This window comes from Danio aesculapii, chromosome 3 (genome assembly GCF_903798145.1).
Source record: "Danio aesculapii chromosome 3, fDanAes4.1, whole genome shotgun sequence".
NCBI lineage: Eukaryota > Metazoa > Chordata > Actinopteri > Cypriniformes > Danionidae > Danio > Danio aesculapii.
The window spans coordinates 45204222-45224030 of NC_079437.1; the positions used below are offsets into that span (position 1 = coordinate 45204222).

The 19809-nt window shown below is 36.5% G+C and overlaps 1 protein-coding gene across 1 annotated transcript; it reads left to right on the forward strand.

Moving 5' to 3' along the window:
- Positions 1-397: 397 nt before the first annotated feature.
- shfl (shiftless antiviral inhibitor of ribosomal frameshifting) lies at positions 398-16317 on the forward strand. Its single transcript, XM_056454095.1, has 10 exons — positions 398-514; positions 780-921; positions 1047-1096; positions 1248-1286; positions 4929-4988; positions 5089-5124; positions 5227-5382; positions 7217-7320; positions 10640-10797; positions 12940-16317. The coding sequence occupies exons 1-10, from the start codon at positions 488-490 to the stop codon at positions 13149-13151; spliced, it is 984 nt and encodes a 327-aa protein (XP_056310070.1). The 5' UTR covers positions 398-487; the 3' UTR covers positions 13152-16317.
- The last annotated feature ends 3492 nt before the right edge of the window (positions 16318-19809 follow it).

A 19809-nucleotide genomic window follows, 5' to 3' on the forward strand; every position in this document is an offset into this window, starting at 1 on the left:
TTTACCTATACCGCATATCTTTGGACTTGTGGGGGAAAACAGAGCAACCGGAGGAACCCACGCCAACACGGGGGAGAACATGCGAACTCCACACAGAAATGCCAACTGACTCGAACCAGCAACCTTCTTGCTGTGAGATAACAGCGCTACCCACTGCGCCACCCCTTATTTATTTATATACTGTTTATTTATTTTATACTGTACTGTGTTTGTATTCTCGCATTGTTCATAAAAACAAAAGACAATCCAACTGATTCTTTTTAGTAAACAAGGAGTCGAATCCCTGCGATGAATCTTCTTGCTAAGTCAAGAGTGCTCTTGTTTTGTACTTGGTTTGTGGTTTGTCGACCTCTAGTGGTCACGTTGTGGCATTCCTGGTCAAACTGAAAGTAATATTCCCCATTAAAACGCTAAGGAAACGGTACAGCACTAAAGGAGCTCTAGCGTTTTTGTATTTGACACCAAAACAGGAGCACAGGTCTGAGAAATGAGTCGAATGCACGAAGAAGTGGAGGTACGGTGTTTATTACTCTGGTAAACATACAGCTGAATGGCGTACGCTATTTGATACAATATGAAATGCTATCAAAGGAAGTACAGTGCGGTCACTTCCTTAACAGTCCTATATTTGATACAAGCTAAAAACAGATTGGCATGCTGTTAGATATCTAATTTCTATTTATTTGAGATATCTACAGGACGACAGGAGAATTATATCACGTAGCTGATTTTTCAATAAACATAAATACATGTTAATTGTGTTTGTTCTCTTGATTTAGTTGGAAAAAAGTGTGAGGCGACTGAGAGAGAAGTTTCATGGACTAATAGAAATTGACACAGCTGTGTTGCTCATGCAACGATATGTGAAAAACCATCGCATGGTTGCAATGTGGGTCGCCCTGATGGCAGATAATGACAGGGGTAAAGTGCAACCTTTTTATCTTAACAAAACATGTTGTATAAGTCTGTTTTCTTTTTCACGTCAATGCCTTTTCCATTTATTCGTGTGATTTTGCACTTTTAACTGCTATATCTTTTATATGTAGAGCTGGACGAGGAAGACCAGGCAGCTTTGAATAATGACCCTGTAGCTAAGGTGGTATTATTATTATTCAGGTGACAGAAAGCACTTTATGCAAATTTTGGAAAGAGAGCACACCTTAAATGCTTGTTTCTTATTTAATACTATGGAATTCATACTGTTTGTATTGGGCTGTTTGATGAACTCATTTTCCGCTTTCATACAGAACGTGATTATGAAACTCAAAGCTGAAGAACAACAACAGGTAATGTCCCAACAATCTCTTAAAGAGACAGTTCACTCAAAGATTTTATTTTTGTTTACTCACCCTCAGGCCATTTAACAAGTTGGGGAGAGCGGGGCACAAAGTAACACTTTTTGGTTTCGGCCAAATAATGAACAGAGTAATGGGGTTAGGCAAACAATACTTTTTTTTTACCAACAACACACAAGCCTGTCCTGTAAATGAGCACTGAAAGTATGATCGCCAGACCTGTAGTTTTTATGCAGTATTGCCAAAAGTGCCAGGAGTAAAAATTTGACTATTTACCCTACCTGCGGGGCATGTTTTAACAGACAAAGGGTTAGTTGTAACACACGCACTCTGGGGCAGTACCTTTCTACGGAACAGAATTGTACCTTAAGACAAAGAAACAAATTTGCACCATTGCAGTTTGTTCCTTTAAGGACATGATTTGTACCATGGGAAACCAAAATGTACCTTTAGTTTTTAAAACCTGCAGAGACAATATTGTACCTTCATCAAAGGTACCACTACAGTGACAAGACACTTTGTACCTTAACATTGTCAAATGTGTTCCTCCAAGAACTATTTAAAGGCATTTTACTATATACAAAATGGGTCAATTTATTTTCAGTAAATATAAAACATAAAATACATTTTTAAACAATGTTCCAGTTAAAAAAAAGTTTCTTTTTGTATAAATGCATCTTTTTAATTTACAATAAAGAATAAAAAATTCTCTAATATAAATCAAAAGATCTATTTTTTGCTAAACATTTTACAACACTTTTCACAGAAATGTTACAGATATACATTCTCCCATCTACAATATAAAACTTTTTTTCTTCAATTTTCACACAATACCCTTGTAATCATCTAAAAGTTAATTTAATTTACTTAATTTTAAAACAGAAATAGAATACTGCAAAAGTATTGTAACGAGATATGCACAATATTGATTACTTTTACAATTCTAAAATGTCTGCATGAACACTTTGCATATGCAGGATTTTGTCAGCTCACGTGCATATTGGAACGCCAAAAGGTGCGGATATCAATAACGAAAATGTATCTATCAGAAAATGCTTACCAAATGTTTATTAAAACTGCCTTAAATGTTTAGTTTACAATACCTATAATTTTGTTTTACCAGTTGTTTTGTATTATAGAACTTGATAATTAATGTTTATGAGTTTCTCTAAACAAATGCTTTAAATGATGATTCATGTTTTAATATGGAAATTATTCATAAAACCATTTAGGCTTTCCAGTAATATTTATTTTCATAGATATTGTAATTAAGAAGTTGTCCAACCCTTATGTACCTTTTTTTGTGAACAATTGTGTACCTTCATTTCAATTGTACCATAAAAGATACAGAACAGTATCATAAGAGGACCTTTCTGTACTATATTAGATACAACTTTTACAAAGGTACAAAACTGTTCCTTAAGGACAGTTTTGAGAGTGTGCTTAAAAAGGCAGATTTCACACATTTCATGTAAATTCAGTTTACTTTAAATAGTAGCTATATTTCCTCAGTATTTAGCTCAATTTTTTTATTCTACATAGCACAGTATGTTTTGTTGTTGTTGTTGTTGTTGTTTATTTATCTATTGGATAAACACATTTGGATTTATTTGCATTATTATCCATTATTATACAAAGCACTTTTTCATTAGCAACACAATTACTTCTTTCTATTTAGAATTATTTTTTATTTATAAAGTTCTCAACATTACACTCAAAATTCAACAATAATTTGTTTGTTTAATTGGTGTCCAACAGTGTGTGGCTTATTTGTAACACCCTGTTACAACTAACCACGCTGTGTCGTGTTTTCCTCATTACTGGCTAGCAGTCACTGTGCTTTTTACATCTTTTAAAATGGTTCCATCTTTTATCCAAGAAGACGGTGATCACAACTAGGGATGCAACGATTATAGATTTTGGTTAAATGATTATAGTCTGTGGAATAATCACAGTTATCACGATTATTATGCATTTCTTAATTTAAATATAATAATAAAAAAAAACAAGAGTCCATTTCTCTTTGGACTTAAAAATAAGTGAAAACTCGTTTTTGACATTAAAAGATAAGTAATAATTTTACACTGAAAATAAACGACAGAACAATGAATAAATAAAAATAAGAATAAATAAGAAATTGTGTTTGTCTAATGTAAATCTAAGCATCATATAAGCTAAGTATTTCCCTTTTAAAGAGAACAAATCTAATCAAAGTCTGCTGAAATTCTGTCTAAAAGACACTTTTGAGCAACTATATTACAAAATTGTTTGGTATTTTCATTTCGTATTTTTTTTTTCTTTGGAGTACAAATGTGTATATTGCATACAAAGTATGAAGCTGATTGGTCAGTTTTTAACTCACGGTGCGCTTCAATATGCGGCCAAATCGAGTGCCCACATTAGAAGTAACAAATTTGCATGCTCAAAAGACGCAATGGCCCTTAGTTAAAAGTCTAAGCCATAGTCAATCCAAGGTTTGTGTGTATTAGCCTCGGTGTATAAGCTCGGAACATCAAACTAGCGCACAGTTGGCGGAACTTTGTTTAGTTGCAGAAATTTTGTTCCATGCAGAAACACGGCTTTGAGGAGTCTTTATGATTAATTAACCGTGATGAATTAAATTGCGATTAATAGTGAAATCGATTAATCATTGCATCCCTAATCACAACAACATAAGTTTTTACATACATACTTTCAAAAAATATAGACTATAATAAAAATACATTTATGCTGCAAAAATAGTTTCTCCTGTGTTTCTCATCCAAATTTTGCCAAACTTTTTCAGCAACTGGCAGGAAGATATCTGCCGACATTGTGGTGAAAACCTCGGAAGCATGCCATGGTTAACCCTGAGTAAATACCTTAAAACTTTGTGTTACATTTTACCCCGCGTTACTTTGTGGCCCACACTCCCCTAGGTGAACTTTTTTCCTTCCAAAGCTGGCATTTTCTACATCTTAATCGCTAACATGTTCCCTGTACTTTAAATTAAAGGGATAGATCAGAAAAAAGGAAAATTCTGCCATCTTTGACCCACACTCCAAAAATAACATTTTCCGCTTGTTCAAACTACCTAGCCTATTTAAAATGAGCCAAAACAACACAATTCTTAAGGTGTTTTGGGGACAACTTAATTGTTTTATGTTCAATCCACTTAAATTGGTAAAAACAAACAAGTTAACTTAATTTCTTCATGTTGTTTCAACACAAATCGATTGTGTGGAACCCAGCATTTTTTTTTACAGCACATCCTCCTCCGCTTGTACCAAACCGTTTCTTTGTTCTGTTGAACACAAAAGAAGATATTATGATGAATGTTGGAAACTAGTAACCATTGGCTTGTAAAGTACTTGTTTTTCTTACCATGAAAGACAATGATTTCCAACATTCTTCATTCTTCTAATCTTCTTTTGTGTTCAACAGAAACTCAAACAGGTTTGGAACAATGGAAGGTTGAGTAAATAATGACAGAATTTTCATTTTTTGAGTGAACTATCCCTTATACAAAGTGTAAATATCCTTTTGTCCTGTTACATGATTTCTGAAAACAGAAGTAGAAGGTATTGCTGTTTACTTTACAGTTTGTAATTGTATAATGGTTATAGTCAAGATGTGGTCATCAAAAATTTATAGGAGGAGAAACATGCCAAGTCATCGTCCTCTGGATCCAGCGGTGCAGGTCCATCCACAAAAGTAAGATGTTGTTTTCTGTGTATCAACATCTACAGTATGAATAAATCATTGCATTACATTGTAGTATTTATGCATGACTTATATTCTCCTTCTTTCTCAGGCAAAGAAACAACCAAGTGATGACCAGGATATAGCGGTTAGTTGCTTTGCATTGTTTACTTAGTTTTAAACCCTGCCACAGTTAATATTACAGAACCGTATGAGCATTGTGGACTAACATGCACAGACATGCTTGCAGGAGCTTGGGACGCGTCTAAGAGTTCTGCCATTAACAATGGAGAACAAGCGAATGTTTGACCAGGCGCAGGCAAACCAGATCCCTTCAGACACACATCAGTTTGCCTGTGAGTCATGTGACAGGGATTGGTGGCGACGTGTGCCTCAGAGGAAAAGGGTAAGATGTTGGACCACACCCTTAAAAACTCAAATCAGGCTCAGTTAAATCAAGGGCTGTGCTGGTGCATGTCAGAGCTCACAATTGGTTTAAAGTGGGATAGTAAATAAATTAAAATCTGCTTTCAGTTCCTTTATGCAATCAAAAATGGGGGTCTTTTTGTCTTCAGTAAAACATTAAAGATCTCATGAAACGTAAATGAAATTTGGTATGAGGTGGGATTAAGGAATTGGGACAAAGGGATGAGGCCTTCTGAATGAAAAGCACTGTTCAACACCAAACAACTTCCATGTGTAAAGGGTCAAAGGGGTCCAAAGTGTCTATCAGTTGTACCTTTCGAAATGCTTCTTTCTGGGGGGCTTTTCGCCAGTTTTAAGCACTTCGATTTGTAACAACACTTCATTATGGCGGCCATGATACATCCTGTTTGGAATGCATTGGCAGTTTGTTGTAAGACTGTCCAAATTTTACATTTAGAAAATATATGCATTCAAAACTTGCACTCTCTCTTACTTGTTCCAATATTGATCTACCATTATGATGACCTTACAATTCAGCTTGTCTTGAAATTTTCTGTCCAATCAAATTGTCTCTATAATTTGAAGCAACTTGCTCCTACTACAAACAAATGCTAAAGCTGCAGTTCACACGGACCACAGAATGTATTGGACAAACAATTTTGGACTCTCAATTTTACACAGAATGCTGATGAAGATGAAGTCGAGTTTTTTTTCTTCAGTAGAACAATAAAGAAGATATTTGGCTACATCTGTGGTCCTTGGTGATTCATATTATCCTAGTCAACCACCAAACAGCTTTGTGTTTATTAGACATCTAATATACAGTGGTTTGGACAATGAAACTAATACACTGGCCAATATAGTGTTGGATGTTTCATGGCTAAATATGACCAGCCTAGTGGCCAATCTTCTTTGATTACACATTTTACCAGTAAGAGCAGAGCGTGAAGGTTTAATTAGTGCTTAATTACTGCTGTCAACATTATAGGTGACAGCAGAGTTCAAAATAGGACAAATTGTTGGTGCGCGTCTCTCTGGCGCATCTATGACCAAGACAGCAAGTGTTGGTGATGTATCAAGAGCTACAGTATCCAGGCTAATGTCAGCAAGATGGATGAACCACAATGTGAAAACTTGTATTGCTCTGTGATGAGTCCACCTTCACTGTCAGTCCCACATCTGTTACATTGTGGAGAATCCCCAAAGAAGTGCACCACCCAGACTGTTGCATGCACAGAGTGAAGCATGAAGGTGGATTAGTGAATGTTTGGGCTGCAATATTATCCCATTCCCTAGGCCCAGTGCTAGATGGGCGCGTTACTGCCAAGGACTACCGAACCTTTCTGGGGGACCATGTGCACCCGATGGTTCAGACATTGTATTCAAGACAGCAAGACTGGTGACAGAGTAGTTTAATAAACATGAAAGTGAAGTTCAACATCTCCCAATGGCCTGCAGAGTCACCAGACCCAAATATTATTGAGCCACTTTGGGGTGTTTTGGTGGAGTGAATTACAAAACGTTTCTTCAGCATCATGTAGTGACCTAGCCACTATTCTGCAAGAAGAATAGTCAAAAGTCTCTCTGGTCACAGTGCAGGACACTGTGCAGCACCAATTCACTTTCCAAGATAAATTGGTACTGTATTGGCCACAAAAGGATGCGGCTAAAAATCTTTAATGTTTTACTAAATTAAAAAAAGACCTACATCTTTGATGACCCAAATGAGTGTAAATTAACAGCAAATTTAAACTGTCAATGTCGGGTGAACTATCCTATTAAATTAAATTGAATTCTGTGTGACCTGTTGTTAGGTGTCGCGCTGTCATAGATGCAAAAAGAAGTACGACCCTGTGCCACCTGACAGAATGTGGGGTATAGCAGAGTTTACCTGCCCAAACTGCACTCGAAACTTCAAGTAAGACTTTATCTTTAATTGTGGAATAATGTAGCAGTGGTCAGAAAAGCAGCCCATCAGCAAAACTATTAGATTATTTTGATAGCAGATAAAATACACTTGCTTTTCATCCACAAAAATAGGTAGGACGTATGCATATTGTCTTTCCATTCTTCCTTGTATGACTAATTTTCATTGTCAATTTTCCTCTTGGAAAGTTTTTTTTTTATTTTCCTTCTCACCAGCTACAGCCAGGTCCATAAATATTGGAACATCAACACAATTCTAACATTTTTAGCTTTATACACCAACACAATGGATTTGAAATTAAACAAAATGTGCTTTAACTGCACACTGTCAGTTTTAATTTGAGGGTATTTACATTCAAATCAGGTGAACGCTGTAGCAAAAACTTTAGGCAGGGCCAAAACAACTGTTTGGAACATTCTTAAAAAGAAGAAACGCACCAGTCAGCTCAGCAACAACTAAAGACCTGGAAGACCACAGAAACAACTGTGGTGGATGACCAAAGAATTCTTTCTCTGGTGAACAAAACACCCTTCCCAACAGTTGGCCAGATCAAGAACACTCTCCAGGAGATAGGTGTATGTGTGTCAAAGTCAACAATCAAGAGAAGACAACACCAGAGTGAATACAGAGGGTTCGGTACAAAATGTAAACCATTGGTGAGCCTCAAAAACCGGAAGGCCAGAATACAGTTCTAAAAAAGTATTTACAGTGCTGGAACAACATCCTAGACAGATGAGACCAAGATAAACTTGTACCAGAGTGATGGGAAAAGAAGAGTAAGAGAAGGAAAGGAACTGCTTATGTTCCTAAGCAGTGAAGCATGGTGGTGGTAGTCATAACGTGGGCATGTATGGTTGTCAATGGAACTGGTTCCCTTGTATTTATTGATGATTTGACTGCTGACAAAAAGATTCAACAGCAGGATGAATTCTGAAGTTTTTCAGGCAATATTATCTGCTCATATTCAGCCAAATGCTTCAGAACTCGTTGGATGGCGCTTCACAGTGCAGATGGAGAATGACCCAAAGCATACTGCAAAAGCAACCAAAGAGTTTTTGAAGGGAAAGAATGGAATGTTATGCAATGGCCAAGTCAATAACCTGACCTAAATCTGATTGAGCATGCATTTCACTTGCTGAAGACAAAACTGAAGGGAAAATGCCCCAAGAACAAGCAGGAACTGAAGACAGTTGCTGTAAAGGCCTGACAGAGCACCACCAGGAATGAAACCCAGCGTCTGGTGATGTCTATGCGTTCCAGACTTCAGGCTGTAATTGACTGCAAAGAATTTGCAACCAAGTATTAAAAAGTGTTAAAAAAGTATTATTATTATTCTATCCCATTATTTTTGGTCCCTTAACAAGTGGCAGGCACATATGCAAACTGTTGCAATTCCTTTAACGTTCACTTGATTTGTATGTAAATACCCTCATATCAAAGCTGACAGTCTGGTGTTAAAGCACATCTTCTCCGTTTCATTTCAAATCCATTGTGTTGGTGTAAAGAGACAAAAATTGCAGAACTGTTTCAATGTCCCAATATTTATGGATGGGACTGTATATCTAAAAGCCTAACATCACTCTTGACACCATGTAATAGCCTAATAGGTTAGTAACATGTAAATTAAAATTATACATTATGATACATTTATGATCAATTTTTCACAATGAGGAAAGAGGAAATATTATTTCTTAAAGCATAACTCAAAGATGCCATTTATTAGCCCATTAAAGTCCTCTTTTTTTAAATGTATTTTTATCCATTCCACATCTCCCAGATGTGTTTTAGCAAGGTGGTCTGTATTGCAAGTTGGTGAATGAAGACACTTGACAGTTTAGGTGTCTCTATGCTGCTTTATTATTCTTTCCAGTGTTAAATCTATACACCGCCATGTGGCTTTTGGTTAATGACTGTCCTACTAGGAGTAATAGCTCACTGCCAGTTACAAAAGATAACGTAAGAGTCTGTCACAGGCAATTCTAGTTGAATTTTTCAAAGCAACATTATGTAACTTTTTTGCTCGTCTCCTTCTTGTGGTTTATATAATTGTCTGATATAATTGTCAGTGTAAGCCTACACATAAGTTTGCTGACTGTAAGCTGAAGAAACCTTTTTGGAAACCATGTCCACTGACCAGGTAAAGGAGCCTGTGTTACTTATAATGTCCTTATAGCCTTTACATCAGGGATGTCAAACTCAATTCCTGGAGGGCCTCAGCCCTGCACAGTTTAGTTCCAACACTAATTAAACACACCTGATCAAACTAATTGAGTCCTTCAGGCTTGTTTGAAACCTACAGGTAAGTGTGTTGGAACAGGGTTGGAACTAAACTGTGCAAGGCTGCAGCCCTCCAGGAATTGAGTTTGACATCCCTGCTCTACATGAAGCTGTAAAGTAACAGAGCGTCTTTATTTGAGTTACCATTCAGATACGACAGAGTGTAAGACAAGGTTGTCTGATATTGTTCTTGTTTGGGCTCGGTTCTCTCTTTGGTTTCTTTGTTTTGGTTTCGGACTCAGTCATGTCAATGGCTTTGAGACTAGCATGTTTTAGCTTATAATTAGCTGTTGGCTAACTCCACCTAAGCCACATAAAGAAGACGGCACTATTCCACTCGTTCTATTCAACATTTCAACATATGTATGGTTACACTGGCTGTGGAGGGGTATTGAGCGAGGGGTGGTTGTTGTGTGTGGTGATACGCGCATTCAAAGTTGCAAGTGTAGTTTTTGGCAACAGGAGACTGGGTAGCATCTAGCTAGCAGCTAATTTTAGAATCGTCATTATTTTATGTATGTTATTTTATTAATTTATATATATGCTAAATACATTCTGACCCCTGATGTACAGTGTTTTTATTCAGTTTTAAATAACAGTTGGGGCGAAACGGTGGCTCAGTAGTTAGCACTATTACCTCACAGTAAGAAGGTCGCTGGTTCGAGTCTGTGCTGAGTCAGTTGGCATTTCTGCGTGGAGTTTGCATGTACTCGTGTAGGTTTCCTCCGGGTGTTCCAGTTCCCCCCACAATCCAAAGACATGTGGAATAGATGAATTGAATAAACTAAATTGGTCGCAGTGTATGAGTGTGTGTGAAAGTGAGAGTGTATAAATGTTTCCCAGTACTGGGTTGCAGCTGGAAGGGTATCTGCTGTGTAAAACATAGGCTGGATAAGTTGGCGGTTCATTCCACTGTGGCAACCCGTGACGAATAAAGAGACTAAGCCAAAGGAAAATAAATTAATGAATAAATGGCAGTTATGACAATGTTTTTATGGAAGGGCATTGTGTAATCAATTTATGTTTCTGTTAGGGGTTTTGGACGGATGGATGGACGATCCCCTTGTTACGGCTGTCGCTCAGCCATTTACCCTATGAAGATTCTACCGCCGAGAAGGAAGAACATGATGCCTGGGCCAAGACAAAGAAACCAGCACAGCTGCTTTGCTGAAGACTGTTATCATCGAATGGGTAATACGATGCTGTTCATGACAATGCCCACTAGAGGTCTTCTCTCTAGCTTCTTAAAGTCTTCAGATCCTAAAAAGTAAAGTTTAGTTGGATTTGTGGATCTGCTAACTTTATGGGCAGTACGATAATATGTAGCACAGTTATGTGTCTCTCTGAGGTTTCTTGAGTTAATGCACTCTCAGTGCTGGGTTGTGGCTGGAAGGTTATCCACCACATAAAACATATGCAAGAGTAATTGGTGGGTCATTCTGCTGTAGCAACCCCTGATAAAGCAGGGCTGAAGGAAAGTAAGTGAGTGAAAGCTCATTTTTCTGCAATAGTTTCTGGTTTCATCAGATGAAAGAGAGACTCTCAGGAGTTCATGTAAATGACACATACTTTTGACTTTCCTGGTAAAAACATTGTAAGTCAGGGAAACAGGGAAAGTTTTGTTGGTTTCGTGGACCTGCTAACTTTATGGGCAATACTTCAAAATGTAGCACAGTTGTGTGTCTCTCGGAGGTTTCACGAGTGCACTCTCACTGATAGGTTGTAGCTGGAATGTCATCCGCCACATAAAAACTCATGCAAGAGTAACTAGCAGTTCATTCCACTGTGGCAACTCCTGTTGCAGCAGGGAATAAGCTGAAGGAGTGTTCCAGATAGCATACAAATGTGGGTCATTTTAGGCAGTTATGCGGAACTGGTGGTCTTCCTTCGGCCAATGGCAATGGCAACAATGGCAAAAGCAGGCCAAAGATTACAATTCATATATGGGCCATTTAAGGCAAACATTTGCCTCTTATGGCAAAATGTAATTTAAATGTGAGCCTAATATGGCCAATGTGGAAAATGGTAAATTTGGCCCAAATGATGGAGGACAAATGTGGGCCACAGATGGCAAAATGTGGCATAGTTATTTAAGGGTAATCTGGGTCTAAATCCAAAGTGGCTCACATGTGTATGTGCAAATGTGGCCCAGCTATCTTAAAACATATGGAGACCACATCTGGCAAAAATTTGGCACAGTAAGCTCTGGCTAATGCAGCTGTGAGCCTATAGTGGCCCAGAGAAAATATGGCAAATGTGACCCAGTTATTTTAAAACATATGTGGACCACTTTTGGCGAAAATTCGGCATGGTAAACTCTGGCTAATGTGGCTGTTAGCCTAAAGTGGCCCAGAGAAGATATAGCAAACGTGGCCCAGTTATCTTAAAACATATGTGGACCACTTTTGGTGAATATTCAGCACAGTAAACTCTGGCTAATGTGGCTGTTAGCCTAAAGTGGCCCAGTTATCTTAAAACATATGTGGACCACTTTTGGCGAATATTCGGTACAGTAAACTCTGGCTAATGTGGCTGTGATTCTATAGTGGCCCAGATGAGATATGGCAAATATGGGCAAGTATCTCTAGCTAAAGCTGGTGTGAGCTCAAAGCAGCTGATGTAGGATATGGCAAGTATGGTACTGTTATCCTAAAACATATGATAGGTCACTTTTGGTAAAGATAAAGTACAGTGGTCATTTGATAATTATAGGGATCAAACCATAGCTCTTTGACATGGCAGATATGGGTAGTAATATAGCTAATTTATGGCCCAGATCTGGCAAAAATGAGCAGACCACCCTAGAGCCATTATTCCATTCAGTATGTGGACCGGATGTAAGTGTCTGGGGTGTAGGCCAGATCTGGACCAGAATAAAAGCAAACTGTGGCCCAGAATAGGGTCAGTTCTGATTCATTTGGTTGAATTCTGGCTGATATGTGGTATTGCTATGGCTTATTTATGGTCCAGATCTGACAAACAGGAACGGACCACCCAAGAGACATCATTCCATTCAGTATGTGGTCCAGATGTAAGTTTCGGGTGTGGGCCGAATTTGAGCCATATGAATTTTGCTAGCTGGGGTAAAGCTCATGGGTTTTTTCACTTTAAGGGTTTCTTGTGTCATCGAATGTAAGAGAGAGACTCTCAGGAGTGCATGTAAACATCACATACCTTTGACGTTCCTGGTAAAAACATTCAGAGTCTACAGGGAAGGTCTTGTTCTACTACTTTCATAACAAGCTTTTCACATGTTGTAAATATTAAGAAAAATGGCAAAACAACCATTCTTACATACAGCATCTTGACCAGCTGCATGTTCGTCTTCCCCAGAGCCCCATGTTCCTGGCACCGAATGCGTTCACCCGCACAGCAGACAGAAGAACAGGAAGCCTTGTGTAGTTTACCCCAGTCCTGCTCACATTAGCAGCGGATCCACCGTCAACACCTGTCTGAGTCAGGGCAGTCTGATAGAAAGCATCAATGAGCTGATTCTAGATGACATTGAAGAAGAGTCCGAGGATGACTCTGACAGCAGCAGCTGAGACCACCACAGCAGAAATAAATCAGGGTAAAACCACTGACCTCAGTGCAGCTGCTGCTGTGAATAATGGCTTTTTGCTAAGATTTCAAATGAACAAGTAACAAATAAAGGTGTAAGTGGTCAGAATGTCGACATAAGTAATGCACTGCAGGTTGTATGTGTTTGTATTATAGTCAAAAATCCAGATAATAAATTATGACGACGAACAGCTTAATTATGGATGGATTAATGCACAGGTTGAGTAATGGTAAAGCTGCCACATCATGAAGCCAAGAGGGTGGGAGAGAGAGCGTAACATGCTCAGCAATTGTAAAAAGTAATTCAGCCAGCAATTAAATATTCTGTGTCTTGAACAAAAAAAAAGATATTTTGAAGAATGTCGGAAACCTGTAGCCATTGACATCCATAGTCTTATTTTTCTATTATGAGTGTCAATGACTATTCTTCAAAATACTTTCTGTCACTCATTAGGGTTTGGAACCATGGCATTTTTAGAATATGTATACACTCACCGGCCACTTTATTAGGTACATCTTATTAGTACCGGGTTGAACCCCCTTTGGCTTTCAGAACTGCCTTAATCCTTCCTGGCATAGATTCAACAAGATACTGGAATTATTCCTCAGACATTTTTGTCCATTTTGACATGATAACTTCACACAGATTTGTCGGCTGCACATCCATGATGCTAATCTCCCATTCCACCACATCCTAAAGGTGCTCTATTGGATTGAGTTCTGGTGACTGGAGGCCATTGTCATGTTCAAGAAACCAGTCTGAGATGATTTGCGCTTCATGAAATGGGGCATTATCCTGCTGGAAGTAGCCATCAGAAGATGGGTACACTGTGGTCATAAAGGGATGGACATGGTCAGCAACAATACTTAGGTAGACTGTGGCGTTGACATGATGCTCAATTGGTAATAATGGGTCCAAAGTGTGCCAAGAAAATATCCCCCACACCATTACACCACCACCACCAGCCTGAACCATTGATAACGAGTGTTTTTTTCAGTTACTGTTGCCTTTCTGTCAGCTCGAACCGGTCTGGCCATTGTCTTCTGACCTCTGGCATCAACAAGGCATTTGCGCCCACAGAACTGCCACTCATTGGATATTTTCTCTTTTTCAGACCATTCTCTGTAAAATCTAGAGATGGTTTTGGATGAAAATCTCAGTAGATCATCAGTTTCTGAAATACTCAGACCAGCCCATCTGGCACCGACAACCATGCCACATTCAAAGTCACTTAAATCCCCTTTTTTCCCCATTTTGTTGCTCAGTTTGAACTGCAGCAGATCGTCTTGACCATGTCTACATGACTAAATACAGTGAGTTGTTGCCATGTGATTGGCTGAGTAGAAATTTGCATCAACGAGCAGTTAGACAGGTGTACCTAATTAAGTGGCCGGTGATTATGTGTGTATTATATATTTATATATATATTACAAATTCATAAATTTGTAATATTACAAGAATGTGGAAATTAAACTTCTTATAATTTAAAAAAAGAATGTCGTAGAAATTTGATTAAACTTGTATTATTTTTAAGTTTTAAGGTCGATTTCTTTTTAATATGCTGAATTTTCTTTATTGTTAAAGAAAGTAGAGTTTTACCAAATCATCCGCATCCATTTTATGCAAAACAGAAAAAGAACTTTCGTAATTCTGTTATTTTTCTAAAAATATTGTTTATGATACAAGTTTATTCCCAGAATATTTCAACTTTATTCTTGAACTTTTCAAATTTATTTTTGTAATATTTATACTTTCTAACAATTTTGACTTTACTCTCGTATTATTTTCCTATTTATTCTTGTAATTTTATAAAGTAATATTATAACTTTAATCTTATCTGATTATTATTTTTTTATATGGCACTAAAACGCTGTCATAAGGGAGAGTAAATGACGACCTAAATTTCCTAAATTGTAAACTGTACCTATTGGCATGACAATCAATGTCAACCAATCAGAATCTAGCAATCAGCAGCACTGTGCCATAAAAATAAGTTCACGTTTGTTAAGTCACACATGAATGGCAGAAGGTCTGGACATATTTTAATGAATAAGGAGTAGCCGAGCGTCTCTTTTCTTGAGGGCTGCATCTAAGGCTGTGAAAATGAAAATGAATGTCTCTATAATAATAGACTATCATGTAAAACTCATGGACAGATTTTAACCCTTATGAATCCTCATAATTATTTGTGTTTTTTTTGTAACTTCATCTTTGTAATAATTTTGCCTGTCTTAATGCATTAATTTCATCTTTCATAAATCTGTTTTACAAAGCAGTAACAGTACACGCAGGACCTTCAGGATGAAAAGTTTCCCACTAAAATAATTTAGTTTCATCAATAAAATATTGAGTTTAACCTTGTATAACTTAAAACATTTAGTTGAGTAACTTACTAAAACAAAGTAACTTTTGCCCAATGTTTTGGGGCTACACAGTGGCTCAGTGGTTAGCACTGTCGCCTCACAGCAAGAAGGTTACTTGTTCGAGTCTCAGCTGGGCCAGTTGGCATTTGTGTGTAGAGTTTGCATGTTCTCCCCATGCTCGCTTGGGTTTTCTCCAGGTGCTTCAATTTCCCCCACAGTCCAAATTGAATAAACTAAATTGGCCATAGTGTTAGTGTGAATGAGTGTGTATGGGTGTTTCCCAGTACTGGGTTGCAGCTAAAAGGGCATCCGCCGTGTAAAAAGAAATGCTGGATAAGTTGGCTGTTTATTCCGCTGTGGTGACCCCTGATTAATGAAGGGACTAAGCCGAAGGAAAATGAATGAATGAATGAATGAATGATTGTACCATACATTTATGTAAAATCCATCCAATGATATAATAACTTTCAAGCTCCTGAAGTGTTGCCAGTTTTATGTGTCCCAGCAGGCATGAGATCTGAAATCCTGTGTTTTGAGTTTACACTTTACGCAACTAACAAAACACAGGAACTCAAGAGGAAAATAAGCAGACCTCTGCAAACACTTACTGTTATGTCAGCTTTACATAACACACGTGTCATTGGTACATGAATGTAGCATGATGATCTCTAATATTTCCCCAATGTAAGGTTCAGAAACTTGTGCAGGGAAAAGATGAAACCAAAGACAAACTGTGTTAAACCTTCTATTTATATGCCAGAATAAAAATGATGTATATAGATTAAATGAGCTGATCTTTTTTTCTTCTTCTTGCTTTTACATCATAACTTTGCGTAATCTTGCCTTTGCCTAACTGCCTCAGCAGATTATCAGAACAGATGTGAAATAAATTTTTGGTAAAATTTTAGTTTAAGTAATTTCCACTTCTAACTACTGGGTTATTATCTGCTTAATATTAAGATATAATTGGCTGTTCATTAGTTCTCATTATATAATATAGTACTTAGATCATCTTATATGATGATCTTACCCAGTACCTAAACCTTACTATTATGATACTGACTATCAATAAGCAGCAAATAAGTTCTTTATTGAGCTAAAAGTCTTAGTTAATAGTTTATTAATAGCAGGAATTACTATAAAATAAAGTGTGACTGAATTTTGTGGCGTACGATTGTTGTATAATTCTGTACAATTGATGAAACGAGAGACCAGGCAACACCCAACACCTTTAAAACCATTACAAAGCCCAAAAGAAAAGATCTTCAATAGCATCAAGGCCAAACTGGACACAAACAATAGTGTCCCAAGATCTCAATCTTTGTCTGATGTCTGAATGGACGTGTTTTTGCAACTATTTCCTCAAATAAATCTTGATTGCAATATTATTTTGGGCTAAGTACCTGCACTACGTTTTTAATTTAGAATCAATCTTTGTGGTCAATAAAATAATTCAACTCAAAGTGGATTAAAAGCAAAAGGGACTACATTTTATTTTTATAGTTGTATTTGGGCTATAATTTTAGTAGAAAAGGAGAAAAGATGTAGTTTTCCATCTGAAAAAATAACCCTCATCTACTCCAAGAAGTTGAGTAATTCTGACATTTTGCCTACTTAAACATCTGGATGACCGTCAAGTTCAGCTATCAACAACACTGTGGTCAGCCTGTAGTCAAAAGCTTGCTTTACATCAATGCTTTAATGTATTTCAAAGAAATGCTAACCATATCAATCAACATTAGATATTCTGACTAATATTTTATTACATTTTTTTTTAAATCACAATTAAATACCACCATACATATATATATATATATATATATATATATATATATATATATATATATATATATATATATATATATATATATATTCACACACACAAATATATGTACATACATATAGACTCACCGGCCAGTTTATTAGGTACGCCTGTCTGTTAATGCAAATTTCTAATCAGCCAATCACATTGCAAGACGAACTGCAGCAATTAAAACCAAGTATCAGAATAGGGAAGAAAGGTGATTTAAGTGACTTTGAACGTGGCATGGTTGTTGGTGCCAGACGGACTGGTGTATTTCAGAAACTGCTGATCTGCTGGGATTTTCACACACAACCATCTCTAGGGTTTACAGAGAATGGTCAGAAAAGAGAAAATATCCAGTGAGCAGCAGTTCTGTGGGCGCAAATAGGTATGCAGAGCATTTCTGAACACACAACACGCCCAACCTTGAGGCGAATGGACTACAGCAGCAGAAGACCACACTGGGTGCCACTCCTGTAAGCTAAGAACAGGAAACAGGCTCCAATTCGCACAGGCTCACCAAAATTTATACAATAGAAGATTGAAAAAACGTTGCCTGGTCTGATGAGTCGGGATTTCTTCTGTGACATTCAGATAGTAGGGTCAGAATTTGCCATCAACAACATGAAAGTAAGGATCCATCCTGCCATGTATCAATGGTTCAGGCTGCTGGTGGTGGTGTAATGGAGTGGGGGATATTTTCTTGGCACACTTTGAGCCCATTAGAACCAACTGAGCATTATGTCAACGCCACAGCCTACCTAAGTATTGTTGCTGGCCTTGTCCATCCCTATATGACCACAGTGTACCCATCTTCTCATGGCTACTTCCAGCAGAATAACGTGCCATGTCATAAAGCGCAAATCATCTCAGACAGGTTTCTTGAACATGACAATGAGTTCACTGTACTCAAATGGCCTCCACAGTCACCAGAACTCAATCCAATAGAGCACCTTTGGGATGTGGTGGAATGGCAGATTCGCATCATGGATGCGCAGCCGACAAATCTGCAGCAACTGCGAGATGCTATCATGTCAATATGGACCAAAATCTCTGAGGAATATTTCCAGTACCTTGTTGAATCTATGCTATGAAGGATTAAGGCAGTTCTGAAGGCAAAAGGGGTCCAACCCGGTACAGGTAAGGTGCACCTAATAAAGTGGCCAGTGAGTGTGTCTGTGCACACATATATTTATATATTTATCCTGAATAATTAGCCCCCCTGTTTATTTTTTCCTCAATTTCTGGTTAACGGAGAGAAGATTTTTTTTCAACACATTACTAAACATAATAGTTTTAATAACTCATTTCTAATAACTGATTTATTTTATCTTTGCCATGATGACAGTAAATAATATTTTACTATATATTTTTCAAGACACTTCTATACAGCTTAAAGTGACACTTAAAGGCTTAACTAGGTTAATAAGGTTAACTAGGCAGGTTAGGGTAATTAGGCAAGTTATTATTTTACGATGGTTTGTTCTTTAGACTATCGAAAAATATATATCTTGAAGGGGCTAATAATGTTGTCCTTAAAATGGTGTTTAAAAAATTAAGAACTGCTTTTATTTCAGCTGAAATAAAACAATTACGACTTTCTCCAGAAGAAAAAATATCAGACATACTGTGAAAATTTCCTTGCTCTGTTAAACATCATTTGGAAATATTTTAAGAAAAAAAAAATCAAAGGGGAGATAATAATTCTGACTTCAACTGTATGTATATATGCATGTATGTATGTATGAATGTGTATATATATATATATATATATATATATATATATATATATATATATATATATATATATATATATATATATATATATATATATATATATATATATATATATATATACACACACATACATATACATATATACACACACATATATATATATATATATATATATATATATATATATATATATATATATATATATATACACATATATACATACACATATATACATATATACATATACACACATATATACATATACACACACATATATATATATATATATATATATATATATATATATATATATATATATATATATATATATATATATATATATATATATATATATATATATATACATATATATATATACATATATGTATATATATACATATATATATATATATATATATATATATATATATATATATATATATATATATATATATATATAGATATATATATATATATATATACACACACACACATACATATACATATATATATATATATACATACATACATACTTACATATGCACATATATACATACATATACATAACTGACTGATTCAACAGATCATTTTAAAGTGATCTGTTAATTTTCATAATCAAAGCTTTAAGTATACAGTTTGGTTCCCGAAGTTGTGTTATAACCTTATTGAAACCCTTTTTCCATTAAAAATTACGTTTACATTTTCTAAGTAGATAATTACTATATAAGAATGTGAGT

Coding starts and splice junctions, on each gene's coding strand:
- shfl (XM_056454095.1), top strand. CDS start 488: ATGAGTCGAATGCACGAAGAAGTGGAG. Junction 4,989..5,088: donor GTGCAGGTCCATCCACAAAA/GTAAGATGTTGT, acceptor CTTCTTTCTCAG/GCAAAGAAACAACCAAGTGA. Junction 5,125..5,226: donor GTGATGACCAGGATATAGCG/GTTAGTTGCTTT, acceptor ACATGCTTGCAG/GAGCTTGGGACGCGTCTAAG.